The 13047-nt window shown below is 42.2% G+C and overlaps 2 protein-coding genes across 2 annotated transcripts in view; both read left to right on the top strand.

Annotated features, from left to right (window-relative positions):
• The first annotated feature begins 6818 nt into the window (after positions 1-6818).
• LOC137972598 (G-protein-signaling modulator 2-like) lies at positions 6819-7828 on the top strand. The gene is made up of 4 exons (XM_068819340.1): positions 6819-7185; positions 7240-7361; positions 7437-7755; positions 7797-7828. The coding sequence occupies exons 1-4, from the start codon at positions 6819-6821 to the stop codon at positions 7826-7828; spliced, it is 840 nt and encodes a 279-aa protein (XP_068675441.1).
• The window catches only part of LOC137974447 (tetratricopeptide repeat protein 28-like), a 144952-nt gene continuing 139676 nt past the window's right edge, over positions 7772-13047 (top strand). The window contains exon 1 of the mRNA XM_068821444.1: positions 7772-11484. Within this exon, the coding sequence (XP_068677545.1) occupies positions 7986-11484 (3499 nt within the window). The 5' untranslated portion in view covers positions 7772-7985. The remainder of the gene's footprint in view (positions 11485-13047) is intronic.

Raw genomic sequence — 13047 nt, 5'->3', positions numbered from 1 at the left:
TTCCCTTGTTTGTTTACTAGTAGAACTTCATTGGAACCTCAAAGTTTGTTGTCTCTTATTTTTTTTGCGAATTCAAGCTTCTAATTTGAGGTGCGGCTTATACATGAACTTTAAGGTATTAGCATACAAAAAGTATAACAAGCCGGGCCATAATACTATTCTTTATCTAAAAAATTCTAATGAAAAGTGTTTTATCGGGTTTAAAGCTCATGCACGTGGTTTTTTTATGGGTGTCTTGATAGGCTGTTAGGCTCATTAATTATTGATGAATTTTTGAAGTTAAAATTAGCAGGAGACTAGCAACCTTTGTGACATGAGTATTTGTGCTTTAGCAAGAATATCCTTTCAGGAAGGGGTTCTTCTCCACTAATTGCAATTATCTCTAGTAAAGTGGGCAACTGGGAGGAATGCTGTGTGTGTGGATGGTGAATTGTGGGAAAGTCATAACTAAAAGTTAGTGTTAGTCTGTAAGATGAAAGTTTTTTTGTTCTTAAGAAACTGCCGTGGAGGCAGAGAAGAGGTAAAAAATAGGAATAATGAATATGAAAAAAACTGTGCACTATAATCTTCGTTCGTAAAAAAAATATGGAAAGGGGTAGTTCGAAAAAACTAAAGAAATCGCATGATGCAAAATGAAACACTGGTTGCACGAGGCAAACCCAAACAATCCGAACGTAAGGAAAATCTGACTGCGACACCATCAGGCTCAGCCTAAGAATATTCAGGGATAGAGCGCAACTGAGCAAGGAGGTTTCTAGTCCAGTGCTAGACCTCTATTCGATTTAAGAAAAGAAGAGAAAATATACTAAGTCCATGCATGGGCAGACTGATGTAACCAAATATTTTTTATCCCTACCACTTGATTAAGTTTGTTGGCTGTTTTTGAATTTCAAGTTTTAATATCACACAGAGTTTGTTTTATTTATTAACCCTATCTTGAGGCTGTGTTTATGGATTTCTCTTCCTCATTTTACAGACTAACCTGAAATATTTTTTCGTGAAATTGATTGCTTAAAGTGCCCAAAACGTGAAAATTTTTATTTTCTTACGTGACAGTCCATATCAAAAAATTAACTTTTGCGAAAGAATTCTTGGATTCGAAGGAAAGGTAAAATTGCCCGCCATTTTGGCACGCCACTCGCTCAAGTCTTCTCTCAACTTATGACGTAGATTCAGGAACTCGTGATTAGAGAACATGAGGATTTGAAAGTTGATGTGAAAAAATAGCTGAAAGATGCGCTACGTACCGCTCGATGTTACAACACAGCTGATTCTGAAATTGAAAGTATAAGTATGCATGGAAATACTTTCTTTTACTCGGAAAACGCAATAGCTCAAAAAAGAAGGAACAATAGCCGTAGAGTTTGTCTTGACAAAAAGAAAGAACTGGGAGCCCGGTAAAACTTCGTCACTTTGCTAGATTCACTTCAACGACGATGACTTCTAGTATTGTTTTGACAGCAAAACGAAAAGATCGTTGAAGACTGACGAAATTCCCTTACAGGAACAGACATATAAGCGTTAATTTAATTCCCTCGCGAGACCTTCCTTATCCTCTTGTTCTTTTCTACCATTTTGTAGCCATTCCTCCTCTGCTAATGGTTCTTCGACGTTGGGCTCCATGTAGTTCTGGGTTTCAGTGCTAGCAATTGCTGACTTGTCGAAATCGCAACTAGTCGCCTCAAATTCTTTTTCTTTTTTGAAATCGCCAGTTTATTCACTTCCGGATTCAGAGGCACTTTCCTCGATGATAAACATAGGCATGATAGATTTTTTTGTTTATTGAAAAATACCAAAAACGCTCGCTGAGCTTTACCTTGGCGTTGATTAGTAAGATAACATAGGACCCATGCCAACAAGTATTCCTGAATCTACGTCACAGCGAGTCCGTGAAGTCCTGACCAGCGTAAGATGTGTACCAAATAAAAGTAGGATTAGAAAATTCGCCTATCGTTAAAATCGAAAAATTCTTTCGCCAAAGTTCATTCTGTTAATATGGGCTTTCAAATAGGAAAATAAAACTTTTTACGTTATGGGCACCTTAATGTGGTAGTAATTACCGTAACTGAAAACTACACAATGATGCCTTTGCATAAGGATCATAACTAAAGCAATTTCTTTACCACTGGGGGCACATTGTCAATTACTTTCTCACTGGTGGTTGATGTCATAACCACATACTCATAATAACGGCTATAAGTAGTCAACAATGACCATAATGGAGTGTCCGGAGTTGCCACGGGCAATCAATGGCTTTGGCAGATTTGGGCGAGGAACCAGTTGCCACTTAGAGCAGGATTTGCAAAATTTTCCCGCTGCCTTATCCATACTAGTCCACCATACTTTACTTCTCAGATTTTGATTTGTTCTGACAATGACCAAGCGTCCCTCGTGGACAAAGGCAATTGCTTGAAGTCTGAGCTTGCTTGGTAGTACAGTGAGGGTACATCTTCGCACTAGTTGCCCAATTACACACAGTTCACCTGCAGCTGGTGCGTAAGCCTAGAATTCCTCTAATCAACCAGTTTTGATTGCCTTTCTCAGAGCTTTCAACTCTTCATCCACTGCAGGTGTTTCCTCAACTTCTCTTGTATTGATAGACTCCCTCGCAGACGTTTTTTGGGCTTCATCATGCGATCCTCCCCCACTAACATCTGCTAAAACGAAAAACCACTTCCGTTCGTGGATTACGGACCAATCAGGGACCGTTTTCCAGTTTTGGGTAAAGTCGTGTTTTGCATGGCGTTCTTTCGCAGCATGTGATTGGCTATGCAGAACACAATTAGGCAATGCTGATTGGGTTTCTTTAAATAGTGGCCGTTGAACGGAAGTGGTTTTTCTCATCATCGGATATTGATGGGGGAGTAACGCGTAACGACGCCCTGAGAACGTCTGTGTGGGAGGCTATTGTAGTGAGGGCCTTAGGTGTGGCCTTGATGGCTGCAATTCGAATACTCTTCTGCTCGATGATGATGGTTTGCAGCTTTGTTGTGATTTAACAAAGAGGAAAGAGGGCCAGTCAGTCAAATTAAGGGGTTGTAGGTTAATCACCCAACGCTCGATGCGGGCGCAGGGTTTGGAACGGCCCCGTGATGGGAGCGAAACAGGGAATGAATGTGCTGCTGTAATTAGCCAGCCATGGAAAGCGTCTTAATTTGCTGACTCTTGTAGGCTCTCTTGTTTCTTGCAGAGGTCTACCTCTTTCTTCTGTTGGGCCGATTCCTTTCTCAGATAGGATGATACCCATAAACAATGTAAACCTGTCCACACTAAACAAGCATTTGTCAATATTGGAAGGCAAGATATGCTGTTTTAGGTGTCCATGGTCTTGCGCAGAGTCGTGTAAATATCTCATTTTGAGCAATAGATAACCCATGTTGGTGGAGCTCACTTGCTGAACTGACGCCAAACATTTAAAACTTTTATGTGTATGGCCTTTGTGTGTTACGAGGATGGTGATCTATCGTGACCCTAAACTTTTTACGTTATGGGCACCTTCATGTGGTAGTAATTACCGTAACTGAAAACTTTACAATGATGCCTTTGCATAAGGATCATACCTGAAGCAATTTCTTTACCACTGGGGGCACATAGGGAGCCATTTTGCATTTCAACGTCCCCATTTGCCTTTGTTCAATTCTCGAGAAGCACAATTCCATTTTGCTTGTAGAGTTCAATGTTAAGGGAAGACCATAGTGGCTAAAATTATCTTCTTCATTGTCAATTACTTTCTCACTGGTGGTTGATGTCATGACCACATACTCATAATAACGGCCGCAAGCCTAGAATTCCTCTAATCGACCAGTTTTGATTGCCTTTCTCAGAGCTTTCAACTCTTCATCCACTGCAGGTGTTTCCTCAACTTCTCTTCTCTTGCAGACGTATTACGAGGATGGTGATCTAGCGTGACCCTAGACTGCTGAGGTTCCAGCTGGTGGTATTCCCACTAGCTTGCTAAAAACATTTGTACCATTCATGTTGTGCAGCAACTCATCTACAGTTGATATTGGGTATTGACCCATTTGCTTGCCTCATGTCTTGCACAAATGAATGTCACCATCCGCCTTTGGAATGATTACTATTGGGGTGACCCATGTTGCGAGCCATCGACTTCTTCTATGATGTGACAGTCCAATAGTTCGTGAACTTACGCCGAACATTCTGATTACACCCTCCAGAGTGGACATTTTTGAATTTGCTATGAATCCAGAACCTTGTGGACGCTAAATCCGGAAACTTTTTTATCCGGATAGCGTAACAAGATCGAGCTCAGTTTCTTGTCGTGAAATCAATTCTCAAGATGGCTGCCAAGGGCAATATTATTTCTTTAAGGCGCATCCTGCTTTGTTACTTCCGTTTCCTTGAGGAGTCCTGAGTACTATCGTGAATCCGGATACGCTTCGGATGCGTGTACGGGCAAATTCGATTTGAATACGCAACGTTTGGATGGGAATATTTTTGGCTTCTATTTTTCGTTTCTTCGATCATTTCTTTGTTTAGTTTTGGTATTTGCAATCACTGTAAACCACTCAAATGCGAAATAAAGTTGTTGTTGTTGAATCCGGAAAGAAAAAGTTGCGGATTCAAAAATATCCGGAGAAGCGTGGACTAAGAAAGGACGACGACGACAACGGCTTCGAGAACGCAACATAACAATTGTTTCAATGAGTACAAACAATAGTTTTGCACGTGCTGCACGTGCGTTTTACATTTTGATACATTTCTTTGCCGTTCTCCTCTTGACAACCACGTGAAATGATCAAATTTGAGGTCTTGTGGAGGACGAGAGCACCTGACGATGAATTTTCAATTTTCTCCCCAAACACTAACAACACGTTCATGACAAATTTAGTTCTGGAATGTTTGTGTGCACTTTTCACGCCAAACGACTTGCAATACTCACCAAATTATTACAATAATGGTAAATGATGTTTTTAGAAAGCGTTCTCGAAGCCTTACTCGTCTCCCTATTTCAAAGTGGGTGCCATACAATTTGATGAATCTGAAGGGTATTCTAAGGCTTTAGTTTTGTTTATTTCGTGTTTCCGTTGCAAAAACGGGCAGTATGCATCAGTATAAACCGCTTTTGTTCTGCCACAAGCTGTCTAGTACTTAGAAGTTAACCGAAGTTGCGAAGAATAGTTCTACAGAGTTGAACGCGAAAATCATTCGTCAAATCTAGTGAAAAAGTCATAGGCGTGGTTTTCAGTAGAAAATTATGAATAAAACCTAGACGGTGGAGGAGAATGTTCATAAGAATAAATAAATTTACCCAGTTCTTGTAATCTAATATTCGAAAATTTGATAGTTCTAATTCTCTGAAGATTTGGTCTGAGTGAATGATTTAGGAATTATTTTGACGGTACACTTTGCAAAGAGACAAGACTACGAAGATTGGATTTGTACATGCACAATAATACAATAATGACTATAAGGATAAACTAAACAGCAGTGCAGAGTTCTGAAAGACAATTTAGTAAAAGAACTATACCTGAAATTAAATGCTATAGCTTCAGAGATTTTGTAAGCCAATTGAGGAATTCAGGTTTCCAAGAAAGATGTTGGTCAAGTACAACCCCAAGAAAGGCCATTCTACGATCTGTTCAATTCTTTAATCATTTTGGTAGATTTGCGTTAAAAGATGATGCCTTTTCTCTCGAGGCTTAAATAGAATAAAGAATTAGTTTTCTGCAAGTTTCTTTGCCTTCAACTAGGTTACCAAATAACTAGACCTAAGAGACAAGCATCTTCATATCAGCAGTTGCAAATAAAATCAGGTCTAGTAGTTTAAATACATCACTGAAGTCATGAACATAGAATAAGAAAAATGACGGAACCAGAATGGACCCTCCCGGAGCGCGGGTGCATATATTAATGGCCGTTAAACCAAACAAATTACGGCAACGTAATGGACCCCTTAGTGTTCACATTTATGAAACAGAATTTTTTTTTTAATCTACCATAACAAAGGCCTTAGAATATAAATAAACACACACCTATGAGATGTTCACTGCCATCAAGCGCGAGATGACTTCTTGTGCAGGTCAATCAGTGGTAAAGAGATAGTAAATACGCAATGTAGAGAAAACATAAACTTAATGTGATGTATAATGTGATAAATGTGACGTAATTTATTTAAGCTACTTACCGGACGGTTATAGATAATTACCTTCTAGAGAAACTTTAAGATTCCAGGGGACATTTAGAGCAGTCTGTATGTCATAAAAAGTGATTGACCACCACCTTTAAACACTGGTATCACTCGAACCATTTGATTTGATCAGGAATTCAAAATCTGATGACAAAAGACAACAGTATTACTTTGACTAATATGGGACAAATTTTTGCCATTTAAATACGCCTATTTTGTGCGGTCAATTCTGGCTTTAAAAATTCAGTTTAAATCAAACAAAGGCCTCAGCAAAATAAGTAAAGAGTTTGACGTCAATAGCAAAAAAAGACTTAATCGGCTAACTCAATGTTTTACCCAATTCAAACCCTTTGGAAACAAAACGTTTTGTTCCAGGTATTTTCATATCATTTAAATATGAAGGCTACATTATCATGCAAATACAATGCACAAAGAATCTTAAACCCCGGTGATTTGAATTGGGTACAACACTGAATTAGCCGATTAGGTCTATTGTCTTTGTTAGACCCATAATGACAAGTGGTCTCTTTTGTGTTGGTTTGGCTACGTACCTGCAGGATTTGTGGTCAATGCATTGAACTTCTCATGCTTTCTTTTGTATTTTTCAAGGAGCGCCCTCACTTTCAAAGACGACCTTCCTTGTTCTTAAGAGTTCTTGTAATCAAAAATGGCAGAAAGAAAGATGAACGTTTTCAAGCAGCATATACAAGAGCTAAGCGTTGCCAGAAAAAAGGGAAACAGAAAAGGGGAGGGTATTGCATATTTGAATTTAGGCAATTATTATTATGGCTTGGCTTATTTCGAACAGGCCAAGAGGGATTACACAGAAGCATTAAGGATTTTTAAAGAAAAAGGTTTCAGTGCTGGAGAAGGAAAAGCCTGTGGCAATTTCGGCCTTGCTTGTCACAGTCTGGGATATTTTAAAAAGGCCAGAAAGTACCTAAGGCAACAACTAAGTATTGCAAAAAAAGTAGGGGATAGGGCCGGGGAGGGCAGCGCCAATGGTAATCTCGGCAACGCTTATCTCAGTCTGGGCAATTTCAAGCGAGCCATAGAGTATTATGAACAACATCTTAGCATTGCAAAAGAAGTAGGGGATAGGCCCGGGGAGGGAAGGGCCAATGGTAATCTCGGCAGCGTTTATGACAGTCTAGGCAATTTTAAGCGAGCCATAGGGTATCACGAACAACATCTTAGCATTGCAAAAGAAGTAGGGGATAGGGCCGGGGAGGGACGGGCCAATGGTAATCTCGGCAACTCTTATCACAGTCTGGGGAATTTTCAGCGAGCCATAGAGTATCATGAACAACATCTTAGCATTGAAAAAGAAGTAGGGGATAGGGCCGGGGAGGGAAAAGCCTATGCTAATCTCGGCGTCGCTTATCACAGTCTGGGCAATTTTAAGCGAGCCATAGAGTATCACGAACAAAATCTTAGCATTGCAAAAGAAGTAGGGGATAGGGCCGGGGAGGGAATGGCCAATGGTAATCTCGGCAACTCTTATCACACTCTGGGGAATTTTAAGCGAGCCAAAGAGTATCACGAACAACATCTTAGCATTGCAAAAGAAGTAGGGGATAGGGCCGGGGAGGGAATAGCCAATGGTAATCTCGGCGCCGCTTATCACAGACTGGCCAATTTTAAGCGAGCCATAGAGTGTCACGAACAAGATCTTAGCATTGCTAAAGAAGTAGGGAATAGGGCCGGGGAGGGAAGGGCCAATGGTAATCTCGGCAACTCTTATCACAGTCTGGGGAATTTTAAACGAGCCATAGAGTATCATGAACAACATCTTAGCATTGCAAAAGAAGTAAGGGATAGGGCCGGGGAGGGAATGGCCAATGGTAATCTCGGCAACGCTTATCGCAGACTGGGCAATTTTAAGCGAGCCATAGAGTATCACGAACAAGATCTTAGCATTGCAAAAGAAGTAGAGGATAGGGCCGGGGAGGGAAGGGCCAATGCCAATCTCGGCGCCGCTTATCACAGTCTGGGGAATTTTAAGCGAGCCATAGAGTATCATGAACAACATCTTAGCATTGCAAAAGAAGTAGGGGATAGGGCCGGGGAGGGAAAAGCCTATGCTAATCTCGGCGTCGCTTTTCACAGTCTGGGCAATTTTAAGCGAGCCAAACAGTATTATGAACAACATCTTAGCATTGCAAAAGAAGTAGGGGATAGGGCCGGGGAGGGAAAAGCCTATGCTAATCTCGGCGTCGCTTATCACAGTCTGGGGAATTTTAAGCGAGCCATGGAGTATTACGAAAAAGATCTTAGCATTGCAAAAGAAGTAGGGGATAGGGCCGGGGAGGGAATGGCCAATGGTAATCTCGGCAACGCTTATCACAGTCTGGGGAATTTTAAGCGAGCCATAGAGTATCACGAACAAGACCTTAGCATTGCAAAAGAAGTAGGGGATAGGGCCGGGGAGGGAAGGGCCAATGCCAATCTCGGCAACTCTTATCACAGTCTGGGGAATTTTAAGCGAGCCATAGAGTATCATGAACAACATCTTAGCATTGCAAAAGAAGTAGGGGATAGGGCCGGGGTGGGAAAAACTTATGCTAATCTCGGCGTCGCTTTTCACAATCTGGGCAATTTTAAGCGAGCCAAACAGTATTATGAACAACATCTTAGCATTGCAAAAGAAGTAGGGGATAGGGCCGGGGAGGGAAAAGCCTATGCTAATCTCGGCGACGCTTATCACAGTCTGGGCAATTTTAAGCGAGCCATGGAGTATTACGAAAAAGATCTTAGCATTGCAAAAGAAGTAGGGGATAGGGCCGAGGAGGGAAAAGCCAATGGTAATCTCGGCAACGCTTATCGCAGACTGGGTAATTTTAAGCGAGCCATAGAGTATCACGAACAAGATCTTAGCATTGCAAAAGAAGTAGGGGATAGGGCCGGGGAGGGAAGGGCCAATGCCAATCTCGGCGCCGCTTATCACAGTCTGGGGAATTTTAAGCGAGCCATAGAGTATGATGAACAACATCTTAGCATTGCAAAAGAAGTAGGGAATAGGGCCGGGGAGGGAAGGGCCAATGGTAATCTCGGCAACTCTTATCACAGTCTGGGCAATTTTAAGCGAGCCAAACAGTATTTTGAACAAGATCTTAGCATTGCAAAAGAAGTAGGGGATTGGGCCGGGGAGGGAAAAGCCTATGCTAATCTCGGCATCGCTTATTACAGTCTGGGCAATTTTAAGCGAGCCATGGAGTATTACGAAAAAGATCTTAGCATTGCGAAAGAAGTAGGGGATAGGGCCGAGGAGGGAAAAGCCAATGGTAATCTCGGCAACGCTTATCGCAGTCTGGGCAATTTTAAGCGAGCCATAGAGTATCACGAACAAGATCTTAGCATTGCAAAAGAAGTAGGGGATAGGGCCGGGGAGGGAAGGGCCAATGCCAATCTCGGCAACTCTTATCACAGTCTGGGGAATTTTAAGCGAGCCATAGAGTATCATGAACAACATCTTAGCATTGCAAAAGAAGTAGGGGATAGGGCCGGGGAGGGAAGGGCCAATGGTAATCTCGGCACCTGTTATTACAGTCTGGGCATTTTTAAGCGAGCCATAGGGTATCACGAACAAGATCTTAGCATTGCAAAAGAAGTAGGGGATAGGGCCGGGGAGGGAAGGGCCAATTGTAATCTCGGTAACGCTTATCACAGTCTGGGCAATTTTAAGCGAGCCATAGAGTATCACGAACAAGATCTTAGCATTGCAGAAGAAGTAGGGGATAGGGCCGGGGAGGGAAGGGCCAATGGTAATCTCGGCAACGCTTATGGCAGAATGGGTGATCTTGAAAATGCTCTTCTCTTTGACGAACAACATCTTACTATATCCAAGGAAACTGAGGATCCAGTAGGGCAGGGAATCGCTTGCTATCGGCTTGGTCTTTTTCACGAATTTTTAGGCTCGTTGTGCAAAGCCCTTAATTTTTATCGGCTAAGCATAAAACATTTTGATGAAACAAGGCGTCTTCTTCAGGCCGAAGATGCATGGAAAATAAGCTTTCGTGATACAAAACAAGTGGCGTACACAGCTCTGTGGACAGCACTTTTAAAGAATAGAGAGGTTGATGAGGCTTTGTTTGCTGCTGAACAAGGACGTGCACAGGCTTTGACAGACATTTTGAAGGTGCGATTTCGCGTCGATGAAGAACCTACCTCGGCAATTGCGAGGACGGAAACTATCTCCACTCTTATGAAATATTTGCCTTTACAAACAGTTTTCATAGCACTTGCAGGGAACACTATCAGTCTTTGGCTTCTGAGAAGAGCAAGCGGAATAAACTATAGGGAAAAGGAAATCGAAAATGGAAGTGCTGACTCACTGATAAAGACTGCTTTGAAACAGATTGGTGCTGGGGCTGTTGTCCGATGCGAGAATCGCTCGGGACACAGACATCGCAGTCGGTTCTCTTGCAGTGGAGAAGTTGTTAAGGAATCTTTTCAGTCTTTCAGCGTGTCCGACAACCCCTTGCAGTCCTTGTATGATTTCTTAATCAGTCCCATTGCAGACTTGCTCCAGGGTGATGACTTGATCTTTGTTCCGGATGGACCATTTTGCTTGGCTCCTTATTCTGCATTGAGTGACTCTCTCAGGATCCGTACTTTTCCCTCGCTAACCGCCTTAAAAGTGATCTCAAGTGCACTTGACGACTTCAACAGTAAGAGTGAAGCGCTACTTGTGGGCGATCCGTGCTTGAAGGAAATCACTTGGGGCACCGGTGGACCCATTTATAAACAGTTGCCATGCGCGAAAAAAGAGGTGGAGATGATTGGAGAACTTCTACAGACCACGCCTCTCACTGGCGAAAATGCAACGAAAGCTGAGGTGCTGAAGAGAATGAAGTCGGTTGCTTTAATCCACATTGCTGCTCATGGAGATGACGAATATGGAGAAATTATTTTGGCCCCAAATCCCGACCGCACATCACAGATCCCCGAAGAGAAAGATTACATGTTAACGATGAGCGACGTTCATGCAGTTCGTCTTCAGGCAAAGCTGGTTGTGCTGAGTTGCTGTCATAGTGGTCAGGGAGAGGTAAAATCTGAGGGTGTGGTTGGAATAGCCAGGGCTTTCCTGTGTGCTGGTGCCCGGTCTGTTCTGGTGTCACTCTGGGCAATCGATGATGAGGCAACCTTGCTGTTCATGAAGAGTTTTTATCAACACTTGGCAGATAGAAAAAGTGCACGTTTAGCTCTTCACCATGCCATGAAATCTCTTCGGGAGACAAAGGAGTATTCCGCCATTAAATACTGGGCACCATTTGTTCTAATTGGCGATGATGTCTCGTTTGAATTTGGGCTACAACAACTCGAAAAGAATGGTAAGTGCTGTTCGAATATGATTTTAATTACTGAAAAGAAATATGATGTACAGGTTTCGTGTCGGAAAGTTGTCGAGAGAAAAAGGTAAGGTGGGTACCAAAGGTTTTTTCTCGCGCGCGGCAGACGAGCGGGTCAAAATAGAGACATGACAACGTACGACACCGGAAACAGCGCAAAACCTCTGGCACCAGGGTGGGTAAGTTCCTCATAGAGAAAGGGTTTAAAATCGGTCGTCAATGTAGTTCATTTTGTCCTCTGCCATTTTAGTCCGGTATGTGAAAGTCTACCCCATTCACCGGGTCGGGTACTTTCTTTTCTGTACGTAACTGTGTGAACAGTGCAATGGACTGAAAAGAAATCACTAATTGCCGGTTACCGCCGTAAAGTAAAGCTAGATAGGGAGCTTAAGCATGCGCGTTTTTGAGGCGCAGACGGCAACCGGAAGAGAACATTTCGCGTGCCAGGACATTGGTGTCTCCCAGATTTTTATGCTAATAATCTCTAAAGATACTTAGGAATGTAATTGTGGTTGTTTGAAGACGAGGTAAAGGGGAAAACTGTTCACTTCCGCTTGCTGTCCGTGTCTTAAAAACGCGCGTGCTTAAGCTCCCTATTGAGGGCTTATAGACTACATCATGTCACAGTTAAACTTAGTTGAATATGAATTGTTGCTCTCTTCCTAAGCTTATCTATGTAAAAACGCTTTCACGGATGAAACGAATTATCTTAAGTGCTACTATGATCAAAAAATCATTTCCTTTTTTTAATTCAGATTTTGAAAGCGTGTTCGCTTAACACCTGACTGGCAAAATTTTGAGCTTTGAGTTTTATCCAAAGGTTGTTTATTTTGAGTGTTAGGTTTTGGATTTCACGGTCCGCCATTTCTCAAGTTCAAAACTGACCGATTGGACCTCGGAGGGTTGGATCTAGGGAAAATGACGTCATTTACTCACTAGCTTAAAATTTCGGCGTGTAAACTCACCTTATTATGTATGCAAGACATGAGTTTGAAAATGTGAAAGCCCGAAACTCCCGTGCTGCATATTAATTCAGCAGCATACACACGCATTGCGTTCTTAAAGGAGTGAGTGTTTGATGTCATTTTCTCCTCGATCCAGCTCTCTGAAGATTTTAAAGTTAGCAATGGCGGACCAATAAATGAGAAAATTCCAGTTAAAATAAACAGGTGTCTCTTTAAAATCAGAACTTAAAACTGGGGTCACTTAGTATTTAGTTAACATAGTTTTGAAATTTAAAGAAAAGAAGATTTCCATTAGTTGTTGTCCTTCAGTAGCATTTTGTGGTTAATGATTCCAAGTTCGAGTGAGGCCTAAAAACGTCACAGTAGTGTTAGGCCTCACTCGAACTTGGAATCATTAACCACAAAATGCTACTGAAGGACAACAACTAATGATTATCTAAACTAGGCTTGGGCCGAGCCGAATTTGTCCTTGTGAATAACATCTCACATACCCACGGCCTGCTCCCGTTCTGGCCTTGTAGCTCAGTCGGTAGAGCGGCGGTGATCTAATCCGAAGGTCGTGGGTTCAAACCCCACCCTG

The sequence above is a fragment of the Montipora foliosa genome, chromosome 10 (assembly GCF_036669935.1).
Source record: "Montipora foliosa isolate CH-2021 chromosome 10, ASM3666993v2, whole genome shotgun sequence".
Lineage (NCBI taxonomy): Eukaryota > Metazoa > Cnidaria > Anthozoa > Scleractinia > Acroporidae > Montipora > Montipora foliosa.
This window is presented reverse-complemented; position numbering and strand designations above follow the sequence as displayed.